Below are 13,837 nucleotides of genomic sequence, written 5' to 3'. Positions count from 1 at the left end.
GTTGTACACGTCATGTGTGGATTACCTTACAACTCCTCCCGTCCTTCCTTGTTGTGGTTATACACATCATGTTTAGATCATCTTACAACTCCTCCTGTCCTTCCTTGTTCTGGTTGTATATAACATGTGTGGATTAGCTTACAACTCATCCCGTCCTTCCTTGTTATTGTTGTACACATCATGTGTGGATTACCTTACAACTCCTTCCGTCTTTCCTTGTTGTGGTTGTACACATCATGTGTGGATTACCTTACAACTCCTTCCGTCCTTCCTTGTTGTGGCTGTACACATCATGTGTAGATTATCTTACAACTCCTCCTGTCCTTCCTTGTTCTGGTTGTACACATCATGTGTGGATTATCTTACAACTCCTCCCGTCCTTCTTTATCGTGGTCATAAACATAATGTGTGGATTACCTTACGACTCCTCCCGTCCTTCCTTATTGTGGTTGTATACATCCTGTGGGGATTACCTTACAACTCCTCCCGCAGTTCCTTGTTCTGACTGTATATCTCATATATGGATTACGTTTTAACTCCTTCCGTCCTTCCTTCTTTTGGCTGTACATATCATGCGTGGATTACATTACAACTCCTCCTCTCCTTCCTTGTTGTGGTTGCACACATCGTGTGTGCATTACCTTACAACTTCTCACGTACTTCCTGGTTGTGATTGTACACATCATGTGTGGATTACTTTTTAACTCCTCCCTTCCTTCCTTGTTATGGTTGTACACATCATTTGTGGATTACATTACAACTTCTCCCGTCCTTCCTTGTTGTTGTTGTGCAATCGTATCGGGATTACCTTACAACTCCTCCGTACTTCCTTGTTCTGATTGTACACTTCATGTTTGGATTACCTTGCAACTCCTTCCGTCTTTCCTTGTTGTGGTTGTACACATCATGTGTGGATTACCTTACAACTCCTTCCGTCCTTCCTTGTTGTGGCTGTACACATCATATGTAGATTATCATACAACTCCACCCCTCCTTCCTTGTTTTGGTTGTACACATCATGTGTGGCTTACCTTACAACTCCTCCCGTCCTTCTGTATCGTGATCCTACACATCATGTGTGAATTACCTTTTAACTCTTCCCGTCCTTCCTTCTTCTGGTTGTACACATCATGCGTGGATTACATTACAATTCCTCCCGTCCTTCCTTGTTATAGCTGTACACATCGTGTGTGGATTACCTGAAAACTCCTCTCGTCCTTCTTTGTTCTAGTTGTATATATCTTCTGCGGATTACCTTTCAACTCCTCCCGCCCTTCTTTGTTTTGGTTGTACACATCATGTGTGGATTACCTTTTAAATCCTCACGTCCTTCCTTGATGTGGTTGTACATTTCATGTTTGGATTACCTTACAACTCCCCCTGTCCTTCTTTGTTGTGGTTGTACAAATCATGTGTGGATTACCTTACAACTCATCTCGTACTTACCTGTTCTGGTTGTGCGCATCATGTGTGGATTACCTTACAACTCCTCCCGTTCATCCTTGTTGTGGTTATATGCATCATATGCGGATTACCTTGCAACTCCCTTTGTTCTTCTTCGTTGTCCTTGTACACATCATGTGTGGATTACCTTACAACTCCTCCCTTTCATCCTTGTTGTGGATATACATATTATGTGTGGATTACCTTACAACCCCTTCCGTCCTTGCTTGTTGTGTTTGTACACATCGTGTGTGGATTACCTTACAACTCCTCCCGTACTTCCTTGTCGTGGTTGCACACATCATGTGTGGATTACCTTTGAACCCCTCCCGCCCTTCCTTCTTCTGGTTGTATACAGTATTTGTGGATTACCTTACAACTCCTCCCGTCCATCCTTGTGACGGTTGTACACATCATGTGTGGATTAACTTACAACTCCTCGCGTCCTTCCTTTTTGTGTTCGTATACATTATGTGTGGATTACCTTACAAATCCTCCCTTCTTTTTGTGGTTATACACATCATGTGTGGATTACCTTACAACTCCTCCAGTCCTTCCTTGTTCTGTTTGTACACATCATGTGTGGATTACCTTACAACTCCTTTCGTCCTTACTTGTTGTGGTTGTACACATGGCGTGTGGATTAGCTTACAACTCTTCCCGTCCTTCCTTGTTTTGGGTATACACATCATGTGTGGATTACCTTACAACTCTTTCTGTCCTTCCTTGTTCTAGTTGTACATATCATGTGTGGATTACCTTACAACTCCTTTCGTCTTTCCTTGTTGTGGTTGTACACATCATATGTGGATTACCACACAACTCTTTCCGTCCTTCCTTGTGGTTGTACACATCATGTGTGGATTACCTTATAACTCCTCTCTTCTTTCCTTGTAGTGGTTGTACACTTCATGCATTGATTACCTCACAACTCCTTCCGTCCCTCTTTGTCGTGGTTGTACACATCATGTGTGGATTACCTTGAAATTTCTCCCATCCTTCCTCATTGTGGTTGTTAACATCAATTGTGGATTACCTTACAACTACTCCCGTCCTTCCTTTTGATGTTTGTACACATCGTGTGTGGATTACCTTATAACTCCTGCCGTTCTTCCTTGTTCTCTTTCTACACATCAAATGTGTTCAACCTTGTTGTGGCTGTACACATCATGTGTGGATTACCTTACAATTCCTTGCGTCCTTCCTTGTTGTGGTTGTACACATCATGAGTGGATTATCTTACAACTCCTTCTGTCCTTCCTTGTGTTTGAACACATCTTGTGTGGATATCCTTTCAACTCCTTCCGTACTTCCTTGTTCTGGTTGTACACATCATGTGTGGATTACCTTACAACTCCTCCCGTTTATCCTTGTTGTGGTTGTAGACACCATGTGTTGATTACCTTACAACTCCTTCCGTCCTTCCTTGTTGTGGTTGTACACATCATGTGTGGATTATATTACAGCTCCTTCCGTCCTTCCTTGTGGTTGTACACATCGTGTGTTGATATCCTTACAACTACCGTACTTCCTTGTTCTGGTTGTACATATCATGTGTTTATTACCTTACAACACCTCTCGTTCAACCTTGTTGTGGCTGTACACATCATGTGTGGATTACCTTACAATTCCTTGCGTCCTTCCTTGTTGTGGTTGTACACATCATGAGTGAATTATCTTACAACTCCTTCTGTCCCTCCTTGTGTTTGTACACATCGTGTGTGGATATCCTTTCAACTCCTTCCGTACTTCCTTGTTCTGGTTGTACACATCATGTGTGGATTCCTTACAACTCCTTCTATCCTTCCTTGTGGTTCTGCACATCATATATTGATTACCTTACAACTCCTTTCGTCCTTCCTTGTTGTGGTTGTACACATCACGTGTGGATTACCTTGCAACTCCTCCCGTCCTTCCTTGTTCTGGATGTACACATCATTTGTGGATTACCTTACAACTCCTTCCGTCCTTTCTTGTTGTGTTTGTACACATCGTGTGTGGGTTACTTTATAACTCCTCCCATCCTTCCTTGTTCTGGTTGTACACATAATTTGTGAATTACCTTACAACTCTTTCCGTCCTTCCTTGTTCCGGTTGTAAACGTCATGTGTGGAATCCCTTACAACTCCTTCCATCCTTCCTTGTTGTGGTTGCACACATCATGTGTGGATTACCTTACAACTCCTCTCGTCCTTCCTTGTTACGGTTGTTATCATTTTGTGTGGATTACCGTACAACTCCTCCCGTTCATCCTTGTTGTCGTTATATTCATCATGTGTGGATTCCTTTACAACTCCTTCCGTCCTTCCTTTTTGACGCTGTACACATCGTGTGTGAATATCCTTACAACTCCTCTCGTACCTCCTTGTTCTGGTTGTACACATCATTTGTGGATTACTTTACAACTCCTCCCGTTCATCCTTGTTGTGGTTGCACACATCATGTGTTCATTACCCTACAACTCCTTCCGTTCTTCCTTGTTGTGGTTGTACACATCATGTGTGGGATTCTCACAACTCCTTCCGTCCTTCCTTGTTGTGGTTGTACACATCGTGTTTGGATATCCTTACAACTCCTCCTGTACTTCCTTGTTCTGGTTGTACACGTCATGTGTGGATTACCTTACAACTCCTCTCGTTCATCCTTGTTGTGATTGTATACATCATGTGTGGATCACCTTACAGCTCCTTGCGACCTTCCTTGTTGTGGTTGTACACATCATGTGTGGATTATCTTGCAACTTCTTCCGTCCTTCCTTGTACACATCGTGTGTGGATATCCTTACAACTCCTCCCGTACTTCCTTGTTCTGGTTGTACACATCATGTGTGGATTCCTTACAACTCCTTCTATCCTTCCTTGTGGTTGTACACATCATATGTGGATTACCTTACAACTCCTTCCATCCTTCCTTGTTGACGCTGTACACATCATGTGTGAATATCCTTACAACTCCTCTCGTACTTCCTTGTTCTGGTTGTACGCATCATTTGTGGATTACTTTGCAACTCCTCCCGTTCATCCTTGTTGTGTTGTGTTTGTACACATCGTGTGTGGGTTACTTTACAGCTCCTCCCATCCTTCCTTGTTCTGGTTGTACACATCATGTGTGAATTACCTTACAACTCTTTCCGTCCTTCCTTGTTCTGGTTGTACACGTCATGTGTGGACTACCTTACAACTCCTCCCGTTCTTGCTTATTGTGGTTGTACACATCATGTGTGGATTACCTTACAACTCCTCCCGTCCTTCCTTGTTGTGGTTGTACACATCAAATGTGGATTACCTTACAACTCCTCCCGTCCTTCTTGTTGTGGTTGTACACATCATGTGTGGATTACCTTACAATTCCTCCCGAACTTCCTTGTTGTGGTTGTGCACTTCATGTGTGGATTACCTTACAACTCCTCCCGTCCTTCCTTGTTGTGGTTGTTAACATCTTTTGTGGATTACCTTACAACTCCTCCCGTCCTTCCTTGTTGTGGTTGTACACATCATGTGTGGATTACCTTACAACTCCTCCCGTCCTTCCTTGTTGTGGTTGTACACATCATGTGTGGATTACCTTACAATTCCTCCCGAACTTCCTTGTTGTGGTTGTGCACTTCATGTGTGGATTACCTTACAACTCCTCCCGTCCTTCCTTGTTGTGGTTGTTAACATCTTTTGTGGATTACCTTACAACTCCTCCCGTCCTTCCTTGTTGTGGTTGTACACATCATGTGTGGATTACCTTACAACTCCTCCCGTCCTTGGAAAATATCACGACTTTAATGAGCACAACAAACACGCCATAGATCCATTCTTGTCTCTACATCTGTCATCCACCCGCCTCTGTCATCCACATTTTTCCACAGGATCTTTCACCGTTGTTTCCCAGCAGTTTACCTCACTGACCATCTTTCCTCAAACTGTGTTTGCTCCAGATTATCAGCAGCTAAGCACTGGTCTTATCCTCTGCTGACCAGTAATCCTATGGTTCAGATTCAATTCATATTGGTTGATCCCCCGTAAATCCTCCTTGCTCATCTCAATGTACTTATTTTCGTCTTCAACTGGATTTCTATTAGTTTTAACAAAGTCCATCTAAGACTCGAGATATTTAGCAGGTAAACACTTGCATCAAGTTTCGTCGTCTATATAGCCAAGATCCATAAACCAATTTCAATATAATTTGCCTATTTTTCTAACACCATTTCCTCCTTAACGTACTGATATGTGGACGACTTAACTGTGTTCAAGCATAATGTCATTCTTAACACAGTTATACAACATACAAGCCATGATTAATCATTCCCTTCAGTATCATTCATGAGAAGGAACATCTATGTCTGAGGTAAGCGTATATCAATATTCTCAGATCAGGAAAGACGTATTTGATCATAAAGAATCCGTTCCGATTATATATATAATTCTATAACATTCAGGAAGATCATTTCGATCACTAACCTTTGGATGTTTCCACAGAGGACTTTGTGGTGATAGTGGCTCACTTATAAACACATCCAGTATAGCACACGATAACCAACCAGCGTCCAGAGCCTTTATGATGTCACCCTCACTGATTACGTCTCCTCGTCCAGCGTTGATGAAGACCGCGTTCCTCCTGTGGATATACCTCACTCTCAAGTGACTGAACCAAGACTTAGGTACTGCCAGGTTATTCGATAACTCATAAAACTATATATTATGATCAACTTCTCTCAACAATGTCCCCAGTTCTGACATTCCACTGGCAGAGATGTAAAGCTACAAAGTAACAATACTCAAATAACTTTTTTCTGGATCAACTTAGTAAACACGTGTTTCTGTCATCAGACACATATACTTACGTAAATGTTAAGAGAATTTATCGTACTTTTACGCCACTTCATTTTTCTCGAAACTGTACGTTACTTTTCTCGAATATTTTAGGATCTGTCGTGTTTATCACATATCATCAGAGACAACAGAAGGCAGAGGAATTAGTGTCTTCGGTTACGTGTGGTATGTAGTGTGACCGTGAGGAAGAGTGATAACCAGTTGCTTTGTAACCTAACCAGAAGTTGTGTACTGAACGCAATTGGTCATTTATAGATTCTGTATTACCTGATAAAACTAGTTTGTATACAAATCATCAGTGGTACACTGTAATCTTCATCACTACTAAGATCACATATGATCTGATGATTTTTTTATTTTACAACTTGAATATGTTGTAATGTGGTTCATATTTGTTAGTTTTCTAAAGTATAACATGAAACTATTTTTCCTGATTCCTGTACTGTTTACACCTCTGTCCTCCTGCAGACACTCAGTGTGGATACTGTCCACTTTACACCTCTGTCCTCCTGCAGACACTCAGTGTGGATACTGTCCACTTTACACCTCTGTCCTCCTGCAGACACTCAGTGTGGATACTGTCCACTTTACACCTCTGTCCTCCTGCAGACACTCAGTGTGGATACTGTCCACTTTACACCTCTTTCCTCCTGCAGACACTCAGTGTGGATACTGTCCACTTTACACCTCTGTCCTCCTGCAGACACTCAGTGTGGATACTGTCCACTTTACACTTCTGTCCTCCTGCAGACACTCAGTATGGATACTGTCCACTTTACACCTCTGTCCTCCTGCAGACACTCAGTGTGGATACTGTCCACTTTACACCTCTGTCCTCCTGCAGACACTCAGTGTGGATACTGTCCACTTTACACCTCTGTCCTCCTGCAGACACTCAGTGTGGATACTGTCCACTTTACACCTCTGTCCTCCTGCAGACACTCAGTGTGGATACTGTCCACTTTACACCTCTTTCCTCCTGCAGACACTCAGTGTGGATACTGTCCACTTTACACCTCTGTCCTCCTGCAGACACTCAGTGTGGACACTGTTCACTCGCCATATCATTCATGGGCATCTAAACCATAACATCTCAAGTCTTCTGACAGGTCACAAAAATATCCTCCATTTTCATAAACATTACTTGATGATGGCAATAGTCTAATGCCTTGTTGATCAGAGCCTCACAAATGCAGTATAAGACCTGTGTTTTGAACTGTGTCTACAAAAAATGTGTATTTCAGTTTAATGGAGAATATTATGCTCAGAAATTTGGGTAACTCTCTTTCACCAGAAATATATGATCGTAACATGGAATTCTTTGTAGATGATGTTCTTTGTGTTTGGCCAACAAACGAAAATTGACAGATATTTCTCCCTTTACTTAACAATTTAGTACATTCCATCAAACTTTTTGTAGAAAATGAAAATGATGGTATGTTACCAGTTTTAGATTGCATGATCCATAGGCAAGGAAACAAATTTAAGTTAGCATATACAGAAAACCTACCAATGTATGCTCATATATCCATTATTACTCAGCTCAGTAGAATCAAATTATCATCATTTTAATCTATGTTCCTTAGGGCATTACGTATTTGCAGTCCAGAGTTTATTGATGATGAGTTTGAGAAGATATATTCTATTGGATCTAAGTTAAAGTACCCTAGATCTTTCATTGATAAATACCTTAAGGTAGCAAAGAAATCATTTTATAGAGTTGAACCCAAACCTCCCACTGTCATCAAGAATCTTTTAGCTCTCATTTTGATAATGATTTTACTTTACTTCCCATGTTGCTTAAATCGTTTACTGTAAATGTTGCCTTCAGAAATAACAATACTATGAAGAATATCTCAGAAAAAAAACTCATCAAAAAATTCTGCGGGCTTTGTTTACACTATACCTAGTAAAAATTTTAATATTTTTCATGTTAGGCAGAGTGGTAAGGATCTTTATGCTAGACTTGAGCAACATAGATATAGTATAAGAATAGAACAAAAATCAAATGCCTTGTTTAATCATGTTTGAAATTATGACCATTGTATTGACATGAATAATGCCATCTCAGTTATTGACTCTAACTCCAGTACCACAAGAAATAGCATTGAATCATCTATAATGAAATGCACAAAGAATTGTAATATCAATGAAGGTCTATACAAATTGGATAGCTTTATTATAGACAAAATTCTTAAACAGTTCCTTTTTTGTCCACATCATAGAAAATTATAACAAGCATGATGCCAGACCCGAACACACCAACCCGAACACTACCAACCGTTAACATTTTTTGATTAACGGCGTCAAAGCTATTTCTCTTCATTGTATATCAACTGACTCTTCTACATCTTCCATCTCATTCTTGTGTCTCCTCTGACGATGTGATCATTACACGAAAGTGCACTCGTAAACTTATCGTGTTACATTTTCGTGTGTTTTTTTGCATACATATGTCTAAATGTGTGTGGATGTAACCAAAATGAGAAGAAAGGAGAGAGAGATAGTATGTTTGAGGAAAGGAACCTGGATGTCTTGGCTCTGAGTGAAACGAAGCTCAAGGGTAAAGAGGAAGAATGGTTGGGGAAAGTCTTGGGAGTAAAGTCAAGGGCTGGTGAAAGGGCAGGAGCTAAGGAAGGAGTGGCACTACTCCCGAAGCAGGAGTTGTGGGAGTATGTGATAGAGTGTAAGAAAGTAAATTCTAGATCGATTTGGATTAAACTGAAAGTGGATGGAGAGAGATGGGTGATTATTGTTGCCTATGCACCTGGTCATGAGAAGAAAGATTATGAGAGGCAAGTGTTTTCGGAGTATCTGAGTGAGTATTTTAACAGCTTTGATGCACGAGACCGGGTTATCGTGATGGGTGATTGGAATGCAAAGGTGAGTAATGTGGCAGTTGAGGGTATAATTGGTGTACATGGAGTGTTCAATGTTGTAAATGGAAATAGTGAAGAGCTTGTAGATTTGTGTGCTGAAAACGGACTGATGATTGGGAATACCTGGATTAAAAAGAGAAATATACATAAGTATACATACGTAAGTAAGAGAGATGGTCAAAGGGCACTATTCGATTACGTGTTAATTGATAGGCATGTAAAAGGAGACTTTTCCAAACTCAGTCACCAACTTCTGCAGTTTATTATTTGAATCAACTACCAGCGCTGTATCATCAGTGAACAACAACTGACTCACTTCCCAAGCCTTCTCATCCACAACAGACTGCATACTTGCACCTCTTTCCAAAACTCTTGCATTTACCTACCTAACCATCCCACTCATAAACAAATTAAACAACTATAGAGACATCACACACCCCTGCCGCACACCGACATTCACTGAGAACCAATCAATATCCTCTCTTCCTACTCGTACACAAGCCTTACATCCTCGATAAAAAACTTTTCACTGCTTCTAACAGCTTACCTGCAACATCTACTCTTAAGACCTTTCACAAAGCATCTCTATCAACTCTATCATATGCTTTTTCCAGATCCATGAATGCTATATACAAATCCATTAGTTTTTTCTAAGTATTTCTCACATACATTCTTCAAAGCAAACACATGCTCCACACATCCTTTACCACTTCTGAAACCACACTGCTCTTCCCCAGTCTGATGCTCTGTACATGCTTTCACCCTCTCGATCAATAAACTCCCATATAAATCCCCAGAAATACTCAACAAACTTATACCTCTGTAATTTGAACACTCACTTTTATCCCCTTTGCCTTTGTACAATGGCACTATGCATGCATTCCGCCAACCCTCAGGTACTTTATCATGATCAATACATACACTGAATATCCTTACCAACCAATCAACAGCAGTCACCACTTTCTTAATGAATTCATCCACAATACCATCTAAAACCGCCGCTTTGCCGGTTTTCATCTTCCACAAGGTTTTCTCTACCTCTTCTTTCTTAACAAAACCATTCTTCCTGACCCTCTCACTTCGCACACAACCCTAACTGAAACATCCTACATCTGCCACTGTATCATCAAACACATTCAAAAAACATTCAAAATACTCACTCCATCTCTTCTCACTTCATAACTACCTGTTCTCACTTCACCCTTGCCCCTTTCACCGTTGTTCCCATTTGTTCCCTTGTCTTTCGCACGTTATTTTCCTCTTTCCCAAATATCGTTTTATTCTCCCTAAAGTTTCATGATTCTCTCTCTCTCTCTCTCTCTCTCTCTCTCTCTCTCTCTCTCTCTCTCTCTCTCTCTCTCTCTCTCTCTCTCTCTCTCTCTCTCTCTCTCTCTCTCTCTCTCTCTCTCTCTCTCTCTCTCTCTCTCTCATTTGCCTTCTTTTTCAAACTTTGCATCTTCCTCTTGACCTCCTGCAACTGTCTTTTATACATCTCCCAGTCATTTGCATCTCTTCCCTGAAGGGATCGTCCAAATGCCTCACTTTTCTCTTTCACTAGCAACATTACTTCTTCATCCCACCACTCACTACCGCTTCTAATCTGCCCATCTCCCATCTTTTTCATGCCACAAGCATCTTTTGCACAATCCATCACTGCTTCCTTAAATACATCCCTTTCCTCACCCACTCCCCTCAAACCATTTCCTCTCACCTTTTGCCATTCAGCACTCAATCTCTTCTGGTACTTCCTCACACAAGTCTCCTTTCCGAACTCACTTACCCTCACCACTCTCTTCTCCCCAACAATCTCTTCTTTTTTGGAAACCTCTACAGATCTTCACCGCTTTCACAAGATAATGATCAGACATCCCTCCAGTTGCACCTCTCAGCACATTAACATTCAAAAATCCCTCTTTTACACGCCTATCAATTAACACATAATCCAATAATCCAATATATATATATATATATATATATATATATATATATATATATATATATATATATATATATATATATATATATATATATATATATATATATATATATTTTCATACTATTCGCCATTTCCCGCGATAGCGAGGTAGATTTAAGAACAGAGGACTGGGCCTTTGAGGGAATATCTTCACCTGGCCCCCTTCTCTGTTCCTTGTTGTGGAAAATTAAAAAAAAAACGAGAGGGGAGGATTTCCAGCCCCCCGCTCCCTTCCCTTTTAGTCGCCTTCTACGACACGCAGGGAATACGTGGAAAGTATTCTTTCTCCCCTATCCCCAGGGATATATATATATATATATATATATATATATATATATATATATATATATATATATATATATATATATATATATATATATATATATATATGGTGTGGGAGGAAAGTTGTTAGAAGCAGTGAAAAGTTTTTATCGAGGATGTAAGGCATGTGTACGTGTAGGAAGAGAGGAAAGTGATTGGTTCTCAGTGAATGTAGGTTTGCGGCAGGGGTGTATGATGTCTCCATGGTTGTTTAATTTGTTTATGGATGGGGTTGTTAGGGAGGTAAATGCAAGAGTTTTGGAAAGAGGGGCAAGTATGAAGTCAGTTGGGGATGAGAGAGCTTGGGAAGTGAGTCAGTTGTTGTTCGCTGATGATACAGCGCTGGTGGCGGATTCATGTGAGAAACTGCAGAAGCTGGTGACTGAGTTTGGTAAAGTGTGTGGAAGAAGAAAGTTAAGAGTAAATGTGAATAAGAGCAAGGTTATTAGGTACAGTAGGGTTGAGGGTCAAGTCAATTGGGAGGTGAGTTTGAATGGAGAAAAACTGGAGGAAGTGAAGTGTTTTAGATATCTGGGAGTGGATCTGTCAGCGGATGGAACCATGGAAGCGGAAGTGGATCATAGGGTGGGGGAGGGGGCGAAAATTTTGGGAGCCTTGAAAAATGTGTGGAAGTCGAGAACATTATCTCGGAAATCAAAAATGGGTATGTTTGAGGGAATAGTGGTTCCAACAATGCTGTATGGTTGCGAGGCGTGGGCTATGGATAGAGATGTGCGCAGGAGGATGGATGTGCTGGAAATGAGATGTTTGAGGACAATGTGTGGTGTGAGGTGGTTTGATCGAATGAGTAACGTAAGGGTAAGAGAGATGTGTGGAAATAAAAAGAGCGTGGTCGAGAGAGCAGAAGAGGGTGTTTTGAAATGGTTTGGGCACATGGAGAGAATGAGTGAGGAGAGATTGACCAAGAGGATATATGTGTCGGAGGTGGAGGGAACGAGGAGAAGAGGGAGACCAAATTGGAGGTGGAAAGATGGAGTGAAAAAGATTTTGTGTGATCGGGGCCTGAACATGCAGGAGGGTGAAAGGAGGGCAAGAAATAGAGTGAATTGGAGTCATGTGGTATACAGGGGTTGACGTGCTGTCAGTGGATTGAAGCAAGGCATGTGAAGCGTCTGGGGTAAACCATGGAAAGCTGTGTAGGTATGTATATTTGCGTGTCTGGACGTGTGTATGTACATGTGTATGGGGGGGGGGGTTGGGCCATTTCTTTCGTCTGTTTCCTTGCGCTACCTCGCAAACGCGGGAGACAGCGACAAAGTATAAAAAAAAAAAAAAAAAAAAATATATATATATATATATATATATATATATATATATATATATATATATATATATATATATCCGCTGACAGATCCACTCCCAGATATCTAAAACACTTCACTTCCTCCAGTTTTTCTCCATTCAAACTCACCTCCCAATTGACTTGACCCTCAACCCTACTGTACCTAATAACCTTGCTCTTATTCACATTTACTCTTAACTTTCTTCTTCCACACACTTTACCAAACTCAGTCACCAGCTTCTGCAGTTTCTCACATGAATCCGCCACCAGCGCTGTATCATCAGCGAACAACAACTGACTCACTTCCCAAGCTCTCTCATCCCCAACAGACTTCATACTTGCCCCTCTTTCCAAGACTCTTGCATTTACCTCCCTAACAACCCCATCCATAAACAAATTAAACAACCATGGAGACATCACACACTCCTGCCGCAAACCTACATTCACTGAGAACCAATCACTTTCCTCTCTTCCTACACGTACACACGCCTTACATCCTCGATAAAAACTTTTCACTGCTTCTAACAACTTGCCTCCCACACCATATATTCTTAATACCTTCCACAGAGCATCTCTATCAACTCTATCATATGCCTTCTCCAGATCCATAAATGCTACATACAAATCCATTTGCTTTTCTAAGTATTTCTCACATACATTCTTCAAAGCAAACACCTGATCCACACATCCTCTACCACTTCTGAAACCACACTGCTCTTCCCCAATCTGATGCTCTGTACATGCCTTCACCCTCTCAATCAATACCCTCCCATATAATTTACCAGGAATACTCAACAAACTTATACCTCTGTAATTTGAGCACTCACTCTTATCCCCTTTGCCTTTGTACAATGGCACTATGCACGCATTCCGCCAATCCTCAGGCACCTCACCATGAGTCATACATACATTAAATAACCTTACCAACCAGTCAACAATACAGTCACCCCCTTTTTTAATAAATTCCACTGCAATACCATCCAAACCTGCTGCCTTGCCGGCTTTCTTCTTCCGCAAAGCTTTTACTACCTCTTCTCTGTTTACCAAATCATTTTCCCTAACCCTCTCACTTTGCACACCACCTCGACCCAAACAC

The 13,837-nt window shown here is 41.1% G+C and overlaps 1 protein-coding gene across 1 annotated transcript in view; it reads right to left on the bottom strand.

The window, feature by feature from the left end:
- The window catches only part of LOC139758861 (glyoxylate/hydroxypyruvate reductase A-like), a 154,770-nt gene that overhangs the window by 34,240 nt on the left and 106,693 nt on the right, over window positions 1–13,837 (bottom strand). Inside the window, exon 8 of the mRNA XM_071680726.1 lies at window positions 5,892–6,048. Coding sequence (XP_071536827.1) covers window positions 5,892–6,048 — 157 coding nt within the window. The remainder of the gene's footprint in view (window positions 1–5,891; window positions 6,049–13,837) is intronic.

The sequence above is a fragment of the Panulirus ornatus genome, chromosome 31 (assembly GCF_036320965.1).
Source record: "Panulirus ornatus isolate Po-2019 chromosome 31, ASM3632096v1, whole genome shotgun sequence".
In the NCBI taxonomy this organism is placed as follows: domain Eukaryota; kingdom Metazoa; phylum Arthropoda; class Malacostraca; order Decapoda; family Palinuridae; genus Panulirus; species Panulirus ornatus.
Note: the sequence above shows the minus strand (reverse complement) of the source record. Positions and strands in the feature narration are given on the sequence as shown.